The 25,162-nt window shown below is 40.1% G+C and overlaps 1 protein-coding gene across 2 annotated transcripts in view; it reads right to left on the minus strand.

Annotated features, from left to right (window-relative positions):
- Positions 1 to 317: 317 nt before the first annotated feature.
- The window catches only part of LOC139413009 (inactive dipeptidyl peptidase 10-like), a 46,371-nt gene continuing 21,526 nt past the window's right edge, over positions 318 to 25,162 (minus strand). For both annotated transcript variants that reach the window (XM_071159973.1, XM_071159972.1), the window contains exons 4-26: positions 22,437 to 22,531; positions 19,328 to 19,402; positions 17,309 to 17,361; positions 17,047 to 17,128; positions 16,121 to 16,241; positions 15,247 to 15,401; positions 11,729 to 11,826; positions 11,056 to 11,179; positions 10,900 to 10,938; positions 10,593 to 10,700; positions 10,345 to 10,436; positions 10,133 to 10,180; positions 9,774 to 9,895; positions 9,403 to 9,450; positions 8,781 to 8,879; positions 7,971 to 8,040; positions 7,509 to 7,703; positions 5,457 to 5,511; positions 5,272 to 5,368; positions 4,929 to 4,987; positions 1,748 to 1,844; positions 1,549 to 1,622; positions 318 to 1,077 (exon numbers count right to left, since the gene is read on the minus strand). In XM_071159973.1, coding sequence (XP_071016074.1) covers positions 937 to 1,077; positions 1,549 to 1,622; positions 1,748 to 1,844; positions 4,929 to 4,987; positions 5,272 to 5,368; positions 5,457 to 5,511; positions 7,509 to 7,703; positions 7,971 to 8,040; positions 8,781 to 8,879; positions 9,403 to 9,450; positions 9,774 to 9,895; positions 10,133 to 10,180; positions 10,345 to 10,436; positions 10,593 to 10,700; positions 10,900 to 10,938; positions 11,056 to 11,179; positions 11,729 to 11,826; positions 15,247 to 15,401; positions 16,121 to 16,241; positions 17,047 to 17,128; positions 17,309 to 17,361; positions 19,328 to 19,402; positions 22,437 to 22,531 — 2,147 coding nt within the window. In that variant the 3' untranslated portion in view covers positions 318 to 936. The remainder of the gene's footprint in view (positions 1,078 to 1,548; positions 1,623 to 1,747; positions 1,845 to 4,928; positions 4,988 to 5,271; positions 5,369 to 5,456; positions 5,512 to 7,508; positions 7,704 to 7,970; positions 8,041 to 8,780; positions 8,880 to 9,402; positions 9,451 to 9,773; positions 9,896 to 10,132; positions 10,181 to 10,344; positions 10,437 to 10,592; positions 10,701 to 10,899; positions 10,939 to 11,055; positions 11,180 to 11,728; positions 11,827 to 15,246; positions 15,402 to 16,120; positions 16,242 to 17,046; positions 17,129 to 17,308; positions 17,362 to 19,327; positions 19,403 to 22,436; positions 22,532 to 25,162) is intronic.

The following is a 25,162-nucleotide window of genomic DNA, read 5'->3' on the forward strand; positions in this document are numbered from 1 at the left end:
AGCGGCCTTTCAGGTTATGTCGATATATGACTCATTTTACTGTGGGTATAGATACTTTTATACCTGTTTCCTCCAGCATCTTCACAAGGTCCTTTGCTGTTGTTCTGGGATTGATTTGCACTTTTCGCACCAATGTACGTTCATCTCTAGGAGACAGAACGTGTCTCCTTCCTGAGCGGTATGACGGCTGCGTGGTCCCATAGTGTTTATACTTGCCTACTATTGTTTGTACAGTTAAACGTGGTACCTTCAGGCGTTTGGAAATAGCTCCCAAGGATGAACTAGACTTGTGGAGGTCTACAATTTTTCTTCTGCGGTTTCTTTAGATTTTCCTATGATGTCAAGCAAAGAGGCACTGAGTTTGAAGGTAGGCCTTGAAATACATTCACAGGTACACCTCCAACTGACTCATATGATGTCAATTAGCCTATCAGAAGCTTTCAAAGCATTACATCATTTTCTGGAATTTTACAAGCTGTTTATTAAAGGCACAGTCAACTTAGTGTATGTAAACTTCTGACCCACTAGATTTGTGATACAGTGAATTAATTATAAGTGAAATAATCTGTCTGTAAACAATTGTTGGAAAAATTACTTGTGTCATGCACAAAGTAGATGTCTTAACCGACTTGCCAAAACTATAGTTTGTTAATTAACAAGAAATTTGTGTAGTGGTTGAAAAACAAGTTTTAATGACTCCAACATAAGTGTATGTCAACTTCCAACTTCAACTGTATGTCTTGCCTACATTGGACACCTAATCAACAGCAAACATCCCTCGCGAGGGCAGAGCAGTCATTGTACTGCTTCAACATAGCGATCCCAGATCCACACACGGCCCGCCTGCACGTCCTCCTGTCAGTCACCATCTAAACCTAGCCCTGTCAGTCATCATCTATCCCTAAACCTGTCAGTCATCATCTAACCCCAACCCTGTCAGTCATCATCCTCTTTCCCTATCTCCTCAGGTAGCGGTGTGCTGAAGTCCTGAAAACATGTTCTGAAGTAGCCAACCAGGGACTCAGACAGGTGCTTCTGGCTCTGCAGGGACAGGAAGTGGCCCTCGTCTGGGTAGAGCTGTCACAAGCAAAGATCAAAGGTCAAACACAAGGTCAGTCAGGATAGTACTGTCCAGGATTGGGACTGTCATTTCTGTAGTGAATTGTGGTTACTCCTCTTTCAGTTAGAAGGAACAAGAAAGTAACTCAATGTTTTTCCTGAGAGGTGTGTGTGTGTGTGTGTGTGTGTGCGCGCGTGTGCGTTGCATATGTGTGTGTGTGTGTGTGTGTGTGTGTGTGTGTGTGTGTGTGTGCGCGTGTGCGTTGCATGTGTGTGTGTGTGTGTGTGTGTGTGTGTGTGTGTGTGTGTGTGTGTGTTGTGTGTGTGTGTGTGTGTGTGTGTGTGTGTGTGTGTGTGTGCATGTGTGTACGTGCGAAGGTGGTGGGTGAGTGAAAATATATTGGCTAGCAATCAAAATCACTTCAATAATCACATTATATAATCACTCATTCAACATTTTCATTCAAATTTGTTTATCACGGCTCGTACCTGCATTGTGTAGTTCGCTCCAATTTTGATCAAGTGCTTAATCAACTCTGCTGAATGTTGGAAATGAACATTTGCTGAGAAAAGGACAAAAAAGCACCAATTGGTTTTGCAAATTGACTTTGAATACAACACCAATCACTGATTTTGACAGATTTAGGATTGTCTATTTTCCATTTCTGTTGGACAAAAGGGTATTTACCATCAGCGGTTCCATGAATCAACAGAAAATCCGGTCCTTGCGGTCCTTTCATCATGTTTCCTTGCAACCCTTTCATATTTGGAAGCACTCTAGAAACCTGAAAGAAAAGATATGGGAGACAGCGTAACCTCAAAGTTTTCAATTTTTTTTAACCATTATTTTTGACAAGGAGTCATGCTGAGACCAAGGTCTTTCTCACAGATGAGCCCTGTATACACATCAATATAAACATCAATATACACATAAATATTCACATCAATATACACTATACACATCAATATGCACTACCGGTCAAACGTTTTAGAACACATACTCATAACAGGTTTTTCTTTAGTTTGACTATTTTCTACATCGTAGAATAATAGTGAAGACATCAAAACTATGAAATAACACATATAGAATCATGGAGTAACCAAAAAAGTGTTAAACAAATATAAATATATGTTATATTTGATATTCTTCAAATAGCCACCCTTTGCATTGATGACAGCTTTGCACACTCTTGGCATTCTCTCAACCAGCTTCATGAGGTAGTCACCTGGAGTGTTGTGTTGAGACAAGGTAGGGTTTGTATACAGAAGATAGCAATATTTGGTAAAAGACCAAGTCCATATTACAGCAAAAAAAGCTCAAATAAGCAAAGAGAAATGACAGTCCATCATTAGGACATGAAGGTCAGTCAATACGAAACTTTGAAAGTGTATTCAAGTGCAGTCGCAAAAACCATCAAGCTGGATGAAACTGGATCTCATGAGGACCGCCACAGGAATGGAAGACCCAGAGTTATCTCTGCTGCAGAGGATGGGTTCATTAGAGTTACCAGCCTCAGAAATTGCAGCCCATATAAATGCTTCACAGAGTTCAAGTAACAGACACATCTCAACATCAACTGTTCAAAGGAGACTGTGTGAATCAGGCCTTCATGGTTGAATTGCCGCAAAGAAACCACTACTTAAGGACACCAATAAGAAGAAGAGACTTGCTTTGGCCAAGAAACACGAGCAATGTACATTAGACCTTTGGTCTGGAGTCCAAATAGAAGATTTTTGGTTCCAACCACTGTGTCTATGTGAGATGCGGTGTGGGTTAACGGATGATCTCCACATTTGTATTTCCCACCGTAAAGCATGGAGGAGGAGGCGTTATGGTGTGGGGGTGCTTTGCTAGTGACACTGTCAGTGATTTATTTAGAATTCAAAGCACACTTAACCAGCATGGATACCACAGCATTCTGCAGTGATATGCCATCCCATCTGGTTTGTGCTTAGTGGGACTATCATTTGTTTTTGAACAGGACAATGACCGAACACACTTCGAAGCTGTGTAAGGGCTATTTGACCAAGAAGGAGAGTGATGGAGTCCTGCATCAGATGACCTGTCCTCCACAATCCCCCGACCTCAACCAAATTGAGATGGTTTGGGATGAGTTGGACCGCAGAGTTAAGGAAAAGCAGCCAACAAGTGCTCAGCATATGTGGGAACTCCTTCAAGACTGTTGGAAAAGCATTCCAAGTGAAGCTGGTTGAGAGAATGCCAAGAGGGTGTAAAGCTGTCATCAAGGCAAAGAGTGGCTATTTGAAGAATCTCAAATATAAAATATATTTTTATTTGTTTAACACTTTTTTGGTTACTACATGATTCCTTATGTGTTATTTCATTGTTTTGATGTCTTCACTATTATTCTACAACGTATAAAATAGTAAAAATAAAGAAAACCCTTGAATGAGTATGTGCTCTAAAACATTTGACCTGTAGTGTACACCATACTTATCAATATGCACATCAATATGCACTATACACATCAATATACACCATACATCAATTATCACATGAATATTCACATCAATACACGAAAAGCAAAACAAAACCTCAGGTTTGAACAGAAAGCAATATTTGAGGGAAAACCAACCACAGCACTGAATAAATAGTTGTGAAAAGATCGCGTTAAAAAATTAGCCTTGTTAAATCAGACTGCTCACTTATTCCTTCACTTCACAAACAATGCTGAGGACAGTGTTCAGTCTGGTTGAGCCAGGCTACAATACATTACTGGATCAAACCTGTCTAACACCCTAGGGGATCCAGTGTGTTGCTTCATTATAAATCTTCTTTGGGATCGGTGTCACTTCCACGGGACGGTTAAGCTAACGTAGGCTAATACGATTAGCATGAGGTTGTAAATAACAAGAACATTTCCCAGGACATAGACATATCTGATATTGGCAGAAAGTTTAAATTATTGTTAATCTAACTACACTGTCCAATTTACAGTAGCTATTACAGTGAAATAATACCATGCTATTGTTTAAGGAGAGTGCACAGTTTTGAACATGAAAGTTATTAACAAATTAGGCACATTGAAACAAATGTTTTAACAGAAATGCAATGGTTCATTGGATCAGTCTTAAACGTTGCACATACACTGATGCCATGTAGTGTCCAAAATCTAAATTGCGCCTGGGCTGGAATAATACATTATGGCCTTTCTCTTGCATTTCAAAGATGTTGGTACAAAAAAAATACAAAAGAACGGTTGGTTTTGTCTTTGTATTATCTTTTACCAGATCTATTGTGTTATATTCTACTACATTCCTTTCTCATTTCCATAAATTTCAAAGTGTTTCCTTTCAAATGGTACCAAGAATATGCACATCCTTGCTTCAGGGCCTGAGCTACAGGCAGTTCGATTTGGGTATGTCATTTTAGGCGAAAATTGAAAAAAGGGGCTAATCCAGAACGTGCCTTTTTCCATCTACCTCTAAGGACTGTATGAGTGATGCCCCGCTGTTCGTTTATGATCAATTTTACCTACTTCTCTGGACCAGCATCATTTACATATTAAATGGCTGGAACTGGATGGCCCACAAATCAACAACCACCTTTCAGGGGAACACTTATAACACAGTAATCTCACACAGGAAGTTGTACAGCTTCACTAGTTATTATTCTGACTGATGAACAATACCTGGCCCAAGAACATACGCACACACAAAAATTTGCGCACGTACACACACATAAATACGAACACCCAACACACACACACACACACACACGCACGCACGCACACGCACGCTTCAGTGTGACAGTTCCCGCTGTTCTCCAATCTGCTGTGATATACTGTAGAACAACAAATAGAAAAGCATCAATAACAACAACAGATGGACTGTGATAAACAACTTACTTGATATCTGTTGTCGTTCTTTGACGTCAGGCCAAAGTATCGCTCTGAAAATGCTGAAGCTTCATGTGGAGAAAGTACGCAACATTTCAAAAAGTATTCTGTTCTTTCATCTCCAATTTCATTGATAATCACATTTGTACAATATTTAATGTAATTTGTTGTGGAAAATGTACTCACACAAAACACACAGCACCGGTTACCCAATCCTAGATTGAGCCTAAACCTAGACTCAAAAACCTATTTCAATGGAGATTGTCCATTCAGCTTGCTTTTCAATTCAGGACTAGGTTTAATCTGTCAAGGAAACTGACCTAAAGGGTACGATCATGGAGACATTACTCACCGTAAAGTTTCCAGTCAACCACTGGGGAATTAGCAGCTGCACACTTAATCAGCGCAGTGGACCTCAGAAGCATCAAGGTGAGGTAAGCACCGTATCCCTGGAAAGAGAAGAAACACCTTCACTTGTTGAACACGCCCGTGAGTGTGAAGCATGGTGATCAACTGAAAGACAGCCGTTAAACTTGCCTTTCCGTAGATTCCGATCCGCGCGCGGTCAATGTATGGGAGTGTCATCAAGTATCTGTAATGAGTAAAAAATAAATGCAACCCAAAACAGAATGACTAATTATTTTTTACAGACATTTCATGGGGGCTTTAACACAGATGACTGACAGTGAAGTTAGAGGGCACACCATGACATTCATTTTCAATGGAAAAATATTGTGTCGTACCATATTACATCCTGTCTTATGGTATTGTCTTATATCATATTGCATGGCATCGCACCGCACTGTATATAGCATTACATCTTATATATTGCATATCGTATCATATCATATAATAGTGTATATCGCATCGTATCGTATTGTATTCTATATTATATATATATATATATATACATATTCTATACAAATACTGTCCATAATGTCTATACATCCCATCATATGTAAATAAATACATATATATAGATATGATAAAATATACACTGCTCAAAAAAATAAAGGGAACACTAAAATAACACATCCTAGATCTGAATGAATGAAATATTCTTATTAAATACTTTTTTCTTTACATATTTGAATGTGCTGACAACAAAATCACACAAAATTATCAATGGAAATCAAATTTATCAACCCATGGAGGTCTGGATTTGGAGTCACACTCAAAATTCAAGTGGAAAACCACACTACAGGCTGATCCAACTTCGATGTAATGTCCTTAAAACAAGTCAAAATGAGGCTCAGTAGTGTGTGTGGCCTCCACGTGCCTGTATGACCTCCCTACAACGCCTGGGCATGCTCCTGATGAGGTGGCGGATGGTCTCCTGAGGGATCTCGTCCCAGACCTGGACTAAAGCATCCGCCAACTCCTGGACAGTCTGTGGTGCAACGTGGCGTTGGTGGATGGAGCGAGACATGATGTCCCAGATGTGCTCAATTGGATTCAGGTCTGGGGAACGGGCGGGCCAGTCCATAGCATCAATGCCTTCCTCTTGCAGGAACTGCTGACACACTCCAGCCACATGAGGTCTAGCATTGTCTTGCATTAGGAGGAACCCAGGGCCAACCGCAACAGCATATGGTCTCACAAGGGGTCTGAGGATATCATCTTGGTATTGATGGCAGTCAGGCTACCTCTGGCGAGCACATGGAGGGCTGTGCGGCCCCCCAAAGAAATGCCACCCCACACCATGACTGACCCACCGCCAAACCGGTCATGCTGGAGGATGTTGCAGGCAGCAGAACGTTCTCCACGGCATCTCCAGACTCTGTCACGTCTGTCACATGTGCTCAGTGTGAACCTGCTTTAATCTGTGAAGAGCACAGGGCGCCAGTGGCGAATTTGCCAATCTTGGTGTTCTCTGGCAAATGCCAAACATCCTGCACGGTGTTGGGCTGTAAGCACAACCCCCACCTGTGGACGTCGGGCCCTCATACCACCCTCATGGAGTCTGTTTCTGACCGTTTGAGCAGACACATGCACATTTGTGGCCTGCTGGAGGTCATTTTGCAAGGCTCTGGCAGTGCTCCTCCTGCTCCCCCTTGCACAAAGGCGGAGGTAGCGGTCCTGCTCCACGTCTCCTGATGTACTGGCTTGTCTCCTGGTAGCGCCTCCATGCTCTGGACACTACGCTGTCAGACACAGCAAACCTTCTTGCCACAGCTCACATTGATGTGCCATCTTGGGTGAGCTGCACTACCTGAGCCACTTGTGTGGGTTGTAGACTCCGTCTCATGCTACCACTAGAGTGAAAGCGCCGCCAGCATTCAAAAGTGACCAAAACCTCAGCCAGGAAGCATAGGAACTGAGAAGTGGTCACCTGCAGAACCACTCCTTTATTTGGGGTGTCTTGCTAATTGCCTATAATTTCCACCTGTTTGTCCATTTGCAAAACAGCATGTGAAATTTATTGTCAATCAGTGTTGCTTCCTAAGTGGACAGTTTGATTTCACAGAAGTGTGATTGACTTGGAGTTACATTGTGTTGTTTAAGTGTTCCCTTTATTTTTTTGAGCAGTGTATATATATATATATATATATATATATATATATCACATGCTGGTCGGGGGTTACATACTCCAGTGCAGCTATCTGGTCCTGAACATCCACGGTACCCAGGCGCTGGTGGACCTGCTGCAGGACTCTCAGGCCCCGGAAGCCTGTCCCCCTGCCGTCCAGCCTGGCCACGATCACCTCATCACTACTTACCAGCACCGAGTCCCAACCCAGCTCATACTCATCACTCACCGACTGACTGCCAGGCCCACCATCACTAAGAGAGGGGCGGTAGGGAGAGGGGAGGGAGAGGGATGAAAGAGGGTGGTTAATTCAAGCTTCTCAAACAAGATGACAAATTTAAAGTTCCATATTATGTGAAAACATATTCCCGTAATTAAAGAAAGCATAATCTCACATCATGGACTTAGAAAATCATTGTGTTTGTTCTCAAGGTACTCAGTTCTAAACGTATTGCTGAATGAAAATGTACTGAAGACTGTGTAACTATGTTAGAACGCTAGGAAAGAGGAGCGATGCTTACACAATCAAAAGAAGGCCATAGAGAAGAGATTCAGAAAAGTCAAGTGGATAGGTGAGTTTCAAAGGCAGCTCTGTGAGGAAGAAAATACTGAATTACAGTAGTTATTAAAATAAACAATATACTGTAGAGAGAGAGAGAGAAATGTGACCGACAGACTATAGAGCAGAGAGAGAGAGAGAGAGACAGAAACAGAGACTACACAGTGGCAGAATACCTGACCACTGTGACTGACCCAAACTTAAGGAAAGCTTTGACTGTGTACAGACTCAGTGAGCATAGCCTTGCTATTGAGAAAGGCCGCCGTAGGCAGACATGGCTCTCAAGAGAAGACAGGCTATGTGCACACTGCCCACAAATACCACAGTGTGCCATCACAGCAGCAAGATTTGTGACCTGTTGCCACAAGAAAAGGGCAGCCAGTGAAGAACAAACACCATTGTAAATACAACCCATATTTATGTTTATTTATTTTCCATTTTTTACTTTAACCATTTGTACATTGTTACAACACTGTATATACATATAATATGACACTTGTAATGTTTTTATTGTTTTGAAACTTCTGTATGTGTAATGTTTACTGTTCATTTTTATTGTTTATTTCACTTTTGTATATTATCTACCTCACTTGCTTTGGCAATGTTGACACATGTTTCCCATGCCAATAAAGCCCCTTGAATTGAATTGAATTGAGAGAGAGAGAGAGAGACAGGGAGAGAGAGAGAGACAGAGACAGAGAGAGACAGAGAGAGACAGAGACAGAGACAGAGACAGAGACAGAAATATACACAGAGAGAAAGATTTAGTTACCAAAGTCTTCACTTGGAATAACCCTGACATCTGACTTAGAGATCTTTTTGATTTCCAAGGCAGCTCTCAGAGGCATGTTGTTGTCCAATATAAAGTAAGCTGTGAGGATAAAGTGTGAAAGTAACCATTGACACACTGTGTGTAAAGAGACACAAGGATAGCGATTATATGGGGTATTAAACTGTGATGGAAAAATCAATCAACATATTGTTTCACAAAGCACATTCATTTGAGTTGAACATTTTTCTAATACAGTTGGCTGACTTCACATAGGCCACTGCATCTAAACCACATGTCCTGTGATCCTTTGTTTTAGACTGTCACCAATCACATCATTTCAGTACAATTATGCCTCATATTCAGTATCATTGAAAAGCATCCAGGCATATAAAAGACAAATCAATACAATTTGCATTAAAAAAACACTTCCCAGATGCTCATTTAAACCTTGGCAGAACATTTCATTTGGACAGCTGTTGAAAATGTATTTCACACGATGTGAAACACAGCCAACAATCTCGTGGCCAAATATGAAATAGGAACCATTAAAACAGACTGGAAATAGTACAGTACAGTACAGTACAGGAGATGAGAATTCATATCAATACTTAGTATTACTCACTGTTTACATCATTAAAACTCTGCAGCATCACAGATGGAGCACCGGGACCTGTGGAACAGAAGATACTCTAGCAATACTGCATGGCATCGTTTTGAGACTGAACAAATGTTCAGTAGGATTTCCTAACATGGTTTTATAGTAGTATCGTAGCAACCCTAGACTATGTGAGCCCAACGACGTCACCCGCGGGATATACTTATTAAAGCAGTGGTTCGGAGACCCAGGCGCCATCTGCTACTGTATCATAAAATACATCATGGCATAATTACTCCCTAACCATGTCTCATACATTACCCAGAACAGGTTGGGTTTTACTACATAAAGCTGTATTTGGCTGAATGATATCCAGAAGGAAAAAGCACAGACCTTACCTTTACACTGTAGAATAACATGCTGTTTGTTCGGGCTGATGTCTGCATCAAAGAACGCGCATGCTTCCTGGTTCATCTCACAGGTCAAACATCGTTGAGAGAACAGACCAATAGTAGATGCACTGAAAGAGGGATTTTTGTGTTGGTTTGTTGAAGCACTTCTTCGCATTCTTGAGATAATTGCATTTCAACAATGTATTATGTCTATGCAATACGGATGGGGTAAGATACACTGTAGCTGAATAGGGCTAACAGCTACTTGAATGCAGCTGAAATGTCTGGTGTTATTGAGAAGAATGTTTTCGACATACAGCATGCGCATTTCTTGATGGGGAGAACGTTTTGGAATCATTTCTCACCTGTACACGTGTCTCTTTTGTGGGGAGTCTTGAGTACTGATAAAATATCTATATAGGTGAAAGCAGAATGACTTTAACCAGGGCAAGTACAATAATCTACAGTTACAAATAGAAGAGATGTTTGAAAATAGAAAAAAGGTCAACACTTGTTTGAGCTCATATCTGTAACACAAAATATGACATTCATTTATTCTCCTATTCTCCAGACTTACATGGTTTGCTCCCCCTCATCATAAGCTAATATCTTGGTCACCTCCCAGTTGCCTGACGTCAAGTGACGGACATCATTTTGATCACTTCTGAACTGAGAAAAGACAAATTGTGATTTTTTTTTCCAATCTCGATAAAAAACATGTAAAAATGTTGTTGTTTTTTAAAGACACAAAGTGAGCCCTGAAAAAGCCGGAGAACGACAAGATGACCAAGGTGTATTTCAGAATTGGAGTATGACAGCACCCACCGATTTGGTGAACATGGCAATATGATGGAAGTCTCCTTGTCCCCCCTGCTTCACTGGTATGGTCAGGAAAAACCTGCTCCTGTCCTTTGAAAACACTGGCTTCTGGTTCTGAGGACATTGGATTTTAAGGGACAGTCAAAGTGCATCAATTTCCTCTTTACTATTAGCATATAGATACAATACTCACTGTTTTAAAATTGCAGCACAATGCGGACCACATCAAGCACACAGTAGCATTCAAATAAAATGTTACTAGATAGAAATATGAATGTGCTAATATTATAGAACATTAACATTTCAAACTTACCTGTCTGGTGAGCCAGAGATCTGAAGCTTCCTCATGTTTCTGAAATTCAAGTGAAGGAACACGTCTTAGATCCAACATGGAGTACGACACAGACGACGCCAATAAAACCCTTTTCTAGGGAGGACCACCTTAGCATAGATGAAGGAAAAAACCCACCTGTACACAGGATCCGACAGTGGCGTCGCACACAGTGAGGAAGGACACATTCTGGGGCCGGTTGAGCCATCGAACCGCTGCATGGGTGTTGCTGATCCACTTCACCATACTCACATAGTGTTCTCTAGGTCAACGTCAGACACATGTTCAGATGTAGAGCAACTACTTCTCCGGGCCATTTGAATCATATTTCTGAATGATGGTTGTGTACTTGTGAATGGGACTTGATCAAACATGCACTGTAACAATCAGGGGCGGACTGGCCTTCTGGCATTTTGGGCAAATGCCAGATGGGCTGGTTCATTTTTAGTCTATGGGCCTCTTTAACCTAGATTTTTCATGCAAAATGAAACCATTCAGGCTAATAATTGGAGCCTCAATGGGAAAAATGGGCCAATGTGGGGGCCTTGAGGAATATAATGGACCAGTGTGGGGGTTTCAAGGAAAAAATGAGCCGGTGTGTTAGAAATGACAATACCGATTTCTGGTCCCAGTCTGCCCCTGGAAACAATTAAACATGCAGCCATACAGATTCAATTGTCGAATACTGGTTATAACGGTTAGTAAAGAAATAACATGCAAAGAATAACCCGACAAGCCTGGTGGCACCACAACAATTACAAATGCACACTAAAAGAACTAAGGGGCTGCCAGAATAATGTGTCTTCCTCACCTTCCTCTCAGGCCATCAGGTGGTACCAGCTCCTGAGTGTGTGTGGGACCGTACAGGTTCACCACCAACAGCCTGACTGTAGGGTTGGGCTGGCCAGCCTGTCAGCAAAAAGATCCTCATAAGGTCAATTATTAAGTATTTCCGAGAAAAACAAATACTGTTGCTACACCGCTTTCAAACCAAGGTGCATGAACAGTGGATATTCAGCAACTCATTATAAACTAGGCTAACAATCAATGTTTCAAATGACCTCACAGGTTATTATCTTCTTAACATCTTTGTTTTGCCTGGACCATTTGGACGTCTGTCCTAGCTTAACATCTCTGGACCATTTGGATGTCTGTCCTAGCTTAACATCTTTGTTTTGTCTAGAACATTTGGATATCTGTCCTAGCTTAACATCTTTGTTTTGCCTGGACCATTTGGACGTCTGTCCTAGCTTAACATCTCTGGACCATTTGGATGTCTGTCCTAGCTTAACATCTTTGTTTTGTCTAGACCATTTGGATATCTGTCCTAGCTTAACATCTTTGTTTTGCCTGGACCATTTGGATATCTGTCCTAGCTTAACATCTTTGTTTTGCCTGGACCATTTGGATGTCTGTCCTAGCTTAACATCTCTGGACAATTTGGATGTCTGTCCTAGCTTAACATCTTTGTTTTGCCTGGACCATTTGGATATCTGTCCTAGCTTAACATCTTTGTTTTGCCTGGACCATTTGGATATCTGTCCTAGCTTAACATCTTTGTTTTGCCTGGACCATTTGGATTTCTGCCCTAGCTTAACATCTCTGGACCATTTGGATATCTGTTCTAGCTTAACATCTCTGGACCATTTGGATATCTGTCCTAGTTTAACATCTCTGGACCATTTGGATATCTGTTCTAGCTTAACATCTCTGGACCATTTGGATATCTGTCCTAGTTTAACATCTCTGGACCATTTGGATATCTGTCCTAGCTTAACATCTCTGGACCATTTGGATGTCTGTCCTAGCTTAACATCTTTGTTTTGTCTAGACCATTTGGATATCTGTCCTAGCTTAACATCTCTGGACCATTTGGATATCTGTCCTAGCTTAACATCTCTGGACCATTTGGATATCTGTCCTAGCTTAACATCTCTGGACCATTTGGATGTCTGTCCTAGCTTCACATCTCTGGACCATTTGGATGTCTGTCCTAGCTTAACATCTTTGTTTTGTCTAGACCATTTGGATGTCTGCCCTAGGTTAACATCTTTGTTTTGTCTGGACCATTTGGATATCTGCCCTAGCTTAACATCTTTGTTTTGTCTGGACAATTTGGATGTATGTCCTAGCTTAACATCTTTGTTTTGTCTAGACCATTTGGATGTCTGTCCTAGCTTAACATCTTTGTTTTGCCTGGACCATTTGGATGTCTGCCCTAGCTTAACATCTCTGGACCATTTGGATGTCTGTCCTAGCTAAAGACTTTTGTTTTGTCTAGACCATTTGGATGTCTGCACTCTCTTACTTCTACCCCCTCCTTTTTCGAACATTCTGTTAAAAATCGCGCAACTTTTCAGCGTCCTGCTACTCATGCCAGGAATATAGTATATGCATATGATTAGTATGTGTGGATAGAAAACACTCTGAAGTTTCTAAAACTGGTTAAATCACGGCTGTGACTATAACAGATCGTGTGTTTCATTGAAAAACGCAAGAAAAACTGCTCTCTGAAAGCTAAAAATAATTTCCATAAGTCACTTTCATGGGTTGTTAAAAGAGGACAAAATTTAATATCGACCTGCATGCAATTCATACAAATTCCACACGATGTCGCCATTGTCGTCATTTTCAATTGAATTTTTTGTTGGAAAATCCAACTATCTGGCTTCCGTTTCTTCCAGTCTCCACCAGGACGCTGTAAATGTGGACATTGGCAGCCATTGATTTGCAGACGAGGAGCTATTGAATATACATCGCCCTGTAATCATTTTGATAGATTATAAACGTTTACTAATACCTAAAGTTGGATTACAAAAGGATTTCGAAGTGTTTTGTGAAAGTTTATCGTAGACTTTTTTAATTTAAAAAAATGACGCAGCGTTTAAAAACGATGTTTTTTTCTGAATGACACAGCTTCCATAGAAAGCTATTTTGGGTATATATGGACCGATTTAAACAAAAAAAATACCCAATAGTGATGTTTATGGGGCATATAGGAGTGCCAAGAAAGAAGCTCGTCAAAGGTAATGAATGTTTTATATTTTATTTCTGCGTTTTGTGCTGCGTCGGATAAGCAGAGTCTTTGTTTACGTCGCATTCAGGCATTTTGAGGTGGTGCATGCTATCAGATAATACCTTCTCATGCTTTCGCCGAAAAGCATTTTAAAAATCTGACTTGTTGGCTAGGTTCACAACGAGTGTAGCTTTAATTCAATACCCTGCTTGTGAATTTTGATACAAGGTTTGAGTTTTAACGAGTACATTTAGCATTTAGCGTAGCGCATTTGCATTTCCAGGTGCCTACTTGAGACATATGCGTCTCAAGTAGAATCAAGAAGTTAACATCTTTGTTTTGTCTGGGCCATTTGGATGTCTGTCCTAGCTTAACATCCAACGAGAGATTATCTCAGAGATGACTGAGCAAATCATCTATTTATTTTAAATCCCGAGAGGGAATGACTGAACTGGCAGAATATCATTGTGAATACCTCATACAAGCAGGCTTCTTTGTTCTGGCAGATGTAGATGTGTTAGAAGTAGGGCTGGCACGGTAATTCTATAATCGTGTAAACAACGATTATGGATGAAGAACGTAATTTGTAAGTTGACAAAGTTGACCTAAAAGCAATAAGTAAGAGTAAGCCTGATTCACGAACAACCAATGTAAGGAGAGATGAGAGAAGATAAAAGCTGACTGTAGACTGTAGACAGCTGACTGTAGACTGTAGACAACCGGGCATTCAAAAAGACCAGACGTGCAGTCAGGAGAGAGAGGAGAAGATGTGCTACTTTTTCTTTGCTATTCGAACGGTTATACTTGTAACTATAAACGTGACCATTTGGCTGACAAATAACCGTAATTCAAAATTCCATAACCATCACAGCCTTTGTTAGAAGCGCCATTACCACCTATAAAATCTGAGCAGTGTTCTGATCATTTTGTCTAATCATTTATTCAGTTTCCAATTTCCCTTTTGTTGAGACTCCATAAATACTTGATCTACCAGAATATAAGACCTTGATGTGAGCAGTATTTCTAACCAACTCTATGCACAGGATAATCTCGATAACTCGATAGCCATAGTTGTTGTATCGACCTGCAGCACATGTAATACAACGCATCAGTCGATAGCACAGAGACGTGATTTCCAAAGCTCAAATCTAGTATACTGTGTGAATCAACAAAGACACACAATAGTTACAGTGTTGTTTTTCAAACAAACAAGCACAATTTCACCAATGGAGGCAAAATAATGACACAGATAGATAGATAGCTGCACTTTCTTCGGCAGCATGCTGTCCCATTATATCGCATATTTCCATTACCTTGGGGTATGGGTACTCCTGTGACCTGGGGTAGGGGCTGCCAGTGAACCGGGGCAGGAACATGGTAGGTACCAGGGTATCGTTGATCATGAGGAAGGCCAGTCTCTCTCCGTCAGGTGACCACCAGTGTGCTATGTGTGACTGCAGAATCTCCTCTGAAAACACAAGGACCCAACTGCCATCAATTCAACTCTGAACTATACTATTGTTTTTTTCTTCTTCGGATCGAGTCCTATCCACATGAATATAGGCTTCTTCTGTACACCAGTACTTGAAGTTGCTATATACTGTATAAGAGCAATATGTTACTGTAAGTGAAGTTAAGAGAAAGTTAGAATTTGTATCTGCATCAATTGGAAATCTGTGTTTTACACAACCTTGTTGAATATATGTCAAGAGGATGACAAATGAAGAATTCTTAGTTTTTTGACGGACATTGTTTTGAGCTGATGTAGATAAAACACACAATTGGTCTTAATTAAGTCAGAGCTACAATTCATCATTAAGCTGTAAATAATAAGTGCAAATTGTGAATGAAATTGTCCCTGCTATCCCTGAGCATGGAACAATGTGTGGATTATGGCCCATTCATGAGGAGACAACACTGCTGTAGTGAAATAATGACTTTCCTTCATCTATATTTAATTAACTTTGATAAAAATTCGGAGTTAGTTCTCATTTATCCTTCAGAAATGGGACTAATATCGTTAGTAGAGTTCATTTTGAATTCTTATTCCATCCGACCCTGAATGTGACTGAGAGCCGTTCAACTGTGAAAGTGATGAATTCCTTTGTGGCTGAACATTATTTATTTCCAATGTCTGGAATACCTTTCCTGACATTGTGTTCTTGGGTACAAGGCATTCAGACAAACCTTCATACAGCCAGTCAGCGATTCCATTAAATATGACTCCTTCCTCTCCCGACGAAGTAATCCTAAGAGAATTGCTCTGCACATCTGATTGGTAATAGATGTTGTTTTCAAAGATGTAGATCTGAAATGAGAGTAAAGAGAATTGTAGTTGCGCTTTGCATGGGGGCTATACAACTATAGCACAGCAAAAGCCAGACTCTGATTCCCATCAGTATCTATAATACAGCACTAGTTCACTGCCAGAGAAATATGTTAGTGATTTTATGACTGATTTCCATTTATGATCCATATCAGGAATTAAAGTGCACCGTAATGGGTAGCATTGACTAATGACTATATATTGCTAAACTTCAGTATTCTCTTCTTCAATCAGTTAATTTCACATGTTCACTTTTGTACCCTTTTAACAATCAAGTGTGCTTTGTTAGACCGCCAGATGTTCGGCAAGACAAAAATCGCATGCTGGGTTTTGTTTGTGACCCAAAAAACTCCGAACAGAGTAACAGATGCTCAAGTGTCTGGTCCGGGAAAAGCGTAGTCTGCATCCCCATCTGTAACAGGACCACCTGCTGTCACAATGGCCGCCTGATATACAGCAAATGGTGCTTTATACTCCTTCACATGAGAAACTGTACCACAACTGGTCATCATAACAAATATAAATACGGCAAATTTTATACCAACCCCTAGTGTGACGACTGGGTTTGAAACCGAGTCTCCCGCATGCTAGAAAAGCACATTCAACACATCTTGATGGAACACTGTACAAAATCCATCAATAATGCTCACACCTATCAATTTCTTTGATATGTGTGATGAGGCATCTGTGACAGTCTAGGAGCCGTGCCCATAGGTTGATTTCCGATTGGGTGAGAGAGAGAGGGAAACGAGGAAGTGTATGGCATCATAGAAGAGGAGAGACTCACCAGCTGCTGTCCCTTCACACCCCACGCTGCATGCTGGAGCACTGCATTCTGGACCTCCGGAGGATTCAACTCCCACACCTCTCTGAAACACAAGGACGCGCACAAAAGTACACAAAGACAGGCAGACAGACATGAACAAACCCCATCTGTTGTTGAACTAGAGATGTCAAAGATGGGGTGTATCATACATAATGCGGTATGTTCTTCAGCATGCATGTCAATACAAGACACGAAGCATCAACCAGTCCATTCAGTCTCTTACCTTGTGTGGATGTTGTAAACAATGTACGCTGCAGTATAGGAATGTCTATACACCTGAAATTAAAAGTATTGACAATTAATGTTACAATAAATAATAGACAACAATAAAGCATATAGGATGCAAATGAATCATGTTAGAAACCAAGTGTCGGGATTCCACAATGTAACTGTTTCCGAAAATAATTCAAGACTGTGTTAGCCCGCACAGCTCAGGGAGCCAACGCAACTCTTCAGCTGTCAGGTAAGGTTAATCATCATGCAAACTTGGCTGCACACCACCGATACTGCATAATAATAATGCATAACACAACTAAACAACATTTGCATCAGTCCATTCTCTAGGGAATCCCATTCTAGTGCAATGTTCCCAAACCTTGGTTGCCAGCGATCCAGCCATTAAACAAAGAGGAAATCAATGACAGATCCCTGGTTTGGGCTTAAATATTAATACGTAAAAACACATAAAAGGTGAATAAAGAAAGAAAAAGAAGATAAAACCTCAATGAGGTCAGTACACCCGCCATTAACCAAGCTGGTGCAATCTGATTTCTGATCAGAGCCCATTTGCGGTTTGGTCTCCTTCTTATGGGCGAATCTCAATTGAAATTTCCTTGAATCGTCGCGTCCCCTCTCCTCGCGTCCTTCTCAAAACGCATTAAAACAGAAATCTGAGATTTCCTTCGGACCTTCTCCTCCTATGCATTCTGAGAATGGGGCGAGGAAAGAGGCTAGGAATCAGGGAATAACAATTGAGACTCAACCTATGCTTAGGGTCATGGGAAACACTGATATATTCTGTAGTTCCATTTTTCTTTTGGTTAGCTGAAACATTTGCACTGGGTTCGTGTTTGGTTATTTATTTATTTATTTATTTGGCTGAAAGGTGATTCATATCTCATATACTGCTCTGGTGGAAGACAATTGTATTCAGTTGACTGTTTGTATACTAATAATGCCCTGTGACGTTGTACTGAACGTGTTGACATGTTTATCTCTCGTAACTGTTATTTAAAAGTGTATTGGTAAATAACAAACAACAGTCATTTAACCCTCCTGTTGTGTTCCGGTCAAATTGGACCGATTTACAAGTTTTCTCTCTGAAAAATGTAGTTCATTTAATCTGATTGTCATAAGGTTCCACGAATTTGTCCAAACAGGGCATTTGAACACATTGAAAATACATTTAGATGATGTTCATTACATTTTGGGTGTTTTATTTAACTTTTGTACACCTGTGGTGTTCCCAGTCAAAAATTACTGGTCATTAGAAATGAATCTGTGAGACTACAATTAGTGTATAAATTGAGTTCCGGCACATGCCCATTCATCAGAGTGACACACTTCCTCTCCCAGATCCCCACATGCATGTGTGTTTGATCACACACACACCTCACTCCCATTCTTGGCTTCCATGGCAACCCCCACGGGAACCTTTCCCCAATAGAATATTTCCCCCACGGAAACAACACCTGTTGGCATTCTCACAAACAATCGCAACATTGGTTAAATAATATATAGAACTTTTCTCGCAGCTCTGGTATATAAAGCTTTTTTGAGGCCTTGCTCACAATTCATTCTGTGGCAGCACAATGACCAGGTGATATACTGTATGTGAAGCTCTTGATCATATCTTTGATCATGACACTGGTGAGGAGGAGAGAGGCCAGGAAACTGACAGTGAAGTAGTCTGTGATAAATAGCACAATGTGTTTCATCTGAGTATTTGTTATAGTCAAAATAATCCATACATGATGCTTTTTTAAAACTCAAAAACGAGTTGTATGAGCTCAGGTCAATGAGGCCTACAGGCCATAAATAGCAAATAGAAGTTCAAAACTTGTAATGTTCACAATAACATAATTTGATCAAAAAGATCTAACACAACATTAGGTGATAATATACATATATTATTATGGATTGCTAATCAGCTATAATGAGGCGGTCATTTTAGACCGGGAACACAGAATGAATTAACATGAAACGAACACAACAGGAAGGTTAACGACTATTCCTATCCTACCTGTTTCACTTCGTAAGCGAATAGCACATATTTCATGTCTGGAGAGAGAGAATATTTGGCAACTTTGAAAGACACCTAGGACAAGGGAAAGACAGAAGTCACAAATAAAACATCTAAAGGTTAACACATATTGTACATAGATCTAGGAAGTATCTTGTACATAGATCTAAGAAGTATCTTGTACATAGATCTAGGACGTATATTGTACATAGATCTAGGAAGTATCTTGTACATAGATCTAGGAAGTATATTGTACATAGATCTAGGACGTATCTTGTACATAGATCTAGGAAGTATCTTGTGCACACAGTACATTTGGAAAGTATTCAGACCCCTTGACTTTTTCCACATTTTGTTACGTTACAGCCTTATTCTAAAATGTATTTCAAAAATGTTTTTCCCTCATTAATCTACACACAATACCCCATAAGCAAAAACAGTTTTTTTGTAAAAAAACAACAACAATTTATCACAGTTACATAAGTATTCAGACCCTTTACCGAGTACTTTGCTGAAGCACCTTTGGCAGTGATTACAGCCTTCTTGGGCATAAAGCTTCACGCTTGACACACCTGTATTTGGGGAGTATATTCCATTTTTCTCTGCAGATCCTCTCAAGCTCTGTATGGTTGGATAGGGAGAGTTGCTGCACAGCTATTGTCACGTCTCTCCAGACATGATTGATCGGGTTCAAGTCCGGGCTCTGGCTGGGCCACTCAAAGACATTTAGAGACTTGTCCCGAAGCCACTCCTGCATTGTCTTGGCTGTGTGCTTAAAATTGTTGTCCTGTTGGAAAGGGAACCTTCACTCCAGTCTGAGGTCCTGAGCGCTATGGAGCAGGTTTTCATCAAGGATCTCTCTGTACTTTGCTTCGTTCATCTTTCTATTGATCCTGACTAGTCTTGATGCTGCCACCCCCATGATTCAATGTAGGGATGGTGCCAGTTTTCCTCCAGGAGTGATGCTTGGCATTCAAGCCAAAGAGTTGATGTCTTGGTTTCATCAGACCAGAGAATCTTGTTTCTCATGGTCTGAGAGTCATTTAGGTTCCTTTTGGCAAATTCCAAGCTGGCTGTCATGTTTCTTATACTGAGGAGTTTCTTCCGTCTGGCCACCCTACCATAAAGGCCTGATTGGTGGAGTGCAGAAGAGATGGTTGTCCTTCTGGAAGGTTCTCCCATCTCCTCAGAGGAACTCTGGATATCTGTCAGAGTGACCATCGGGTTCTTGGTCACCTCTCTGACCAAGGCCCATCTCCACCCGATTGCTTCTCAGTTTGGCCGGGAGGCCAGCTCTAGGAAGAGTCTTGGTGGTTCCAAACTTCTTCCATTTAAGAATGATGAAGCCCACTGTGTTCTTGGGGACATTCGACGCTGCAGACATTTTTTGGTAGTCTTCCTCAAGTCTGTGCCTCGACACAGTCCTGTCTCAAAGCTCTATGGACAATTCCTTCGACCTCATGGCTTGGTTTTTGCTCTGACATGCACGGTCAACTGTGGGTGCTTATATAGATAGATGTGTGCCTTACCAAATTATGTCCAATCAACTAAATGTACCACAGGTGGACTCCAATCAAGTTGTAGAAACATGGAAACAGGATGCACCTGAGCTCAATTTCAAGTCTCAAAGCAAAGGGTCTGTAAATAAGGTACTTCTGTTTTTCATTTTTAATACACCCCCCCCCCCCCCCCAAAAAAAAATATATATATATGTTTTTGCTTTGTCATTATGGGGTATTGTGTGTAGATTTATTGAGAAAAAAGTATTTAATCAATTTAAGAATAAGGCTATAACGTAACATAATGTGGAACAATGGAGGGGATCTGAATAATTACCGAATGCACTGTAGATCTCAGAAATAATTCAGATGATGGTAAACCAATACACAGCCTGTATACTGTACCATGCTATTACAATCACAGGCATATAACCTTTCCACCCAAAATTGTAGCTAGCATGTCTAAACATTAATCAGGGATTAATGGTGCCCTGCTTTCCGCCCAGTTAGATTATTAAATGGCAAAAAGCAAGCCTGCCAATGACAGTCAAAAGCCGCTTAGCCTTATGCAACACATAAAACATGACCTGTCAGATCAGTCTTTTTTTTAAACGATTATATCATTTTTTCTCAAACAATAACAACCATACATAAACAAAAGACAATAAACAGACAGACAGACATTTCATCAAACATCAATGACATCACACCTGCTCAGACCTACGTTTCCACCGCAATGTCTCACAACCACACATCCTTTATCCCCTGGAACTTTCCTGTGCTTGTAGCAGTCTATGCCATATTTTTCTCCGTAGCCCACACATTTTCAATATTTAAATTGATTTATCACAATGCTACAGGAGGCAAATAATGACAATGTGCTCAGCTTTGATATTTCTATGCAATATGGTACTGTGTTATGAATGCTGATGGGTCAATATGGTACTGTGTTATGAATGTTGATGGGTTAATATAGTACTGTGTTATGAATGCTTATGGATCAATATGGTACTGTGTTATGAATGCTGATGGGTGGGTCAATATGGTACTGTGTATGAATGCTGATAGATCAATATAGTACTGTGTTTTGAATGCTTATGGATCAATATAGTACTGTGTTATGAATGCTGATAGATCAATATAGTACTGTGTTATGAATGCTTATGGATCAATATGGTACTGTGTTATTAATGCTGATAGATCAATATTGTACTTTGTTATGAATGCTGATGGGTCAATATGGTACTGTGTTATGAATGCTGATGGGTCAATATGGTACTGTGTTATGAATGCTGATCAATCAATATGGTACTGTGTTATGAATGCTGATGGGTCAATATGGTACTGTGTTATGAATGTTGATGGGTCAATATGGTACTGTGTTATGAATGTTGATGGGTCAATATGGTACTGTGTTATGAATGCTGATGGGTCAATATGGTACTGCGTTATGAATGTTGATGGGTCAATATGGTACTGTGTTATGAATGCTGATGGGTCAATATTGTACTGCGTCATGAATGTTGATGGGTCAATATGGTACTGTGTTATGAATGCTGATCGGTCAATTGAGGTTAGAGAGGGGGACCCATTGGTGGCAAGCTACTTACAAACGTGCTATTTCTCAGGATCATTTCTGTTTCGTTTAAAGCAAAGTTGAACTTGATGACGTGGCCGTCTCGGTTCCTGTACAAAACCTCTGAATCTGTAAAAGGATACAATACATTTTTTGTAAAATGTTCCTTGATAACCACATTTTAGATAAGATGAAAAAAATAGGCCTACACATTCTGACATTTTATAACCACTTATCAATATCCATTTCAGACCCCAAAGAGAGAGGGAGAAGGCATTTAATTTTCCAGCAGTTCATTTTAAGAGTGCCTCTCATCTCTCATAATTTCTACTGAACAAAACCTTTTTGACCTGCAGCCAGCCAGCCAGCCAGCCACATTATTGCAATGGCTTCATTTTGTTCTGCATTACAAATCTCACTATCTATCTTTAGGAAGATGGCTCCCAATTCACAGTTGTTGGCCTCGGGCAGTTGCTCTGAGTAAAAATGTGATCTTAAATGCAGCTACGTAACTGGTATGCTAAATAATGCAGAACGAGCGTAAAACGGTTGGTCAGCATTATATTATGTCATATATTATAGAACTGAATTCCTCAAATAATAAAAAATAACAATGGAAAATGTAATTCAAATCTACAAAGCCACCTAGCAATGCCCAAATGTGCGAAATGGCTAGGAACGTTACAATGTTAGCTTACTGCTTGTTAAAACGTTACAATGTTAGCTTACTGCTTGTAAATACACCTTTGTGATTTCACACGAAACATCTCACAAAAACATGCCAAAGCATGAATTCTTTTGGATGGGCAGTTCCTCAGATTGTTCCTAAAACCTGGAGGATGTACATGTCTAAGTGATCCGTTGTGAGGTTGATGATGGAGAGGAGTAGGAAGTTACATGCTTCACTGGTCCAACATAATTGGAATATTTGAATGACACCTCAACTCGTACTTTTGACATGATAATGAAGGGAAACTATGATGATATTCAACCAACTATGGTGGATGTGTAACCAGGCCGGTGCAGTACAGCTTGACTGGCTCAGTAGTGTGAAAAGGGTAGCCTACTACAACAGGGCTTCCCAAAGTCGGTCATGGGGCCCTCCATGGGGTGCACGTTTTGGTTCTTGCCCTAGCACTACACAGCTGATTCAAATAATCAAAGCTTCATGATGAGTTGGCTATTTGAATCAGCTGTGTAGTGCAAGGCAATGACCTAAATGTGCACCCAGGGAGGGCCCCAGGACCGAGTTTGAGAAACCCTGGCCAACTATAGACCATTTAGCAATACTTTGATTTCAGGAGAACCTGGAATAAGACAACCAACAAGCCCAGTTTGAAGCACGTAGCCTATGTGGTGAGTCACATTTTCTAGCTGGAGCTCATGTGACACTATAACCTTTAAATGGCCCATTTCGCTTAGCCACTGCAGTCTCTGCCTCGGTGACGTCATTCGAAATATATTTTTATTCAGTTCATGAAAATCCCTCCTATGTCTACAAGGCTAGGCAATAATAATATTTAAATAGCCTTCCTTACATGACATTCAACCACTATCTATGTAGACCATAATCAGGTCAAATTAGTGTTGTGGTCCTGTGTGGCTCAGTTGATAAGAGTATGGCACTAGCAACATCATAATTATGGGTTAGATTCCTGCTGGGGACGCCCATGAGAAAATGTAGGCACTTTGGATACGTCTTCCAGTTTGGAATACTACTACGGTATTCATGATTAATAGAAATACTGTATCAGTCACCAAAACATGGACATGATATATATATGAATATATATGATATATATATAAATATATATGAATACAGAGGTGATCATGAATAATGAATTATTACAGAGACATGTCAGAAGTTATGGAATCACAAATGTTGGTAGTCATGATCATGCTGGACATGTGTATGGGAGCTAATAGGGTATGACTGTGGTGATGAAGTTGATACTATGTTGAATCACTCATGACATCCCCCAGGGTGCACCTATAATACACACTTCATATTCTATATGTATGGAGGACCACTTCATATTCTATATGTATAGACAACCACTTCATATTCTATATGTATAGACAACCATTTCATATTCTATATGTATAGACAACCAATTCATATTCTATATGTATAGACAACCACTTCATATTCTATATGTATAGACAACCACTTCATATTCTATATGTATAGACAACCAATTCATATTCTATATGTATAGACAACCACTTCATATTCTATATGTATAGACAACCACTTCATATTCTATATGTATAGACAACCATTTCATATTCTATATGTATAGACAACCACTTCATATTCTATATGTATGGAGGACCACTTCATATTCTATATGTATAGACAACCATTTCATATTCTATATGTATAGACAACCACTTCATATTCTATATGTATAGACAACCATTTCATATTCTATAGGTATAGACAACCACTTCATATTCTATATGTATAGACAACCACTTCATATTCTATATGTATGGACAACCATTTCATATTCTATATGTATAGATAACCACTTCATATTCTATATGTATAGACAACCACTTCATATTCTATATGTATAGACAACCATTTCATATTCTATATGTATGGAGAACCACTTCATATTCTATATGTATAGACAACCATTTCATATTCTATATGTATAGACAACCACTTCATATTCTATATGTATAGACAACCACTTCATATTCTATATGTATAGACAACCATTTCATATTCTATATGTATAGATAACCACT

The sequence above is a fragment of the Oncorhynchus clarkii genome, chromosome 7 (assembly GCF_045791955.1).
Source record: "Oncorhynchus clarkii lewisi isolate Uvic-CL-2024 chromosome 7, UVic_Ocla_1.0, whole genome shotgun sequence".
Classification (NCBI taxonomy): Eukaryota; Metazoa; Chordata; class Actinopteri; order Salmoniformes; family Salmonidae; genus Oncorhynchus; species Oncorhynchus clarkii.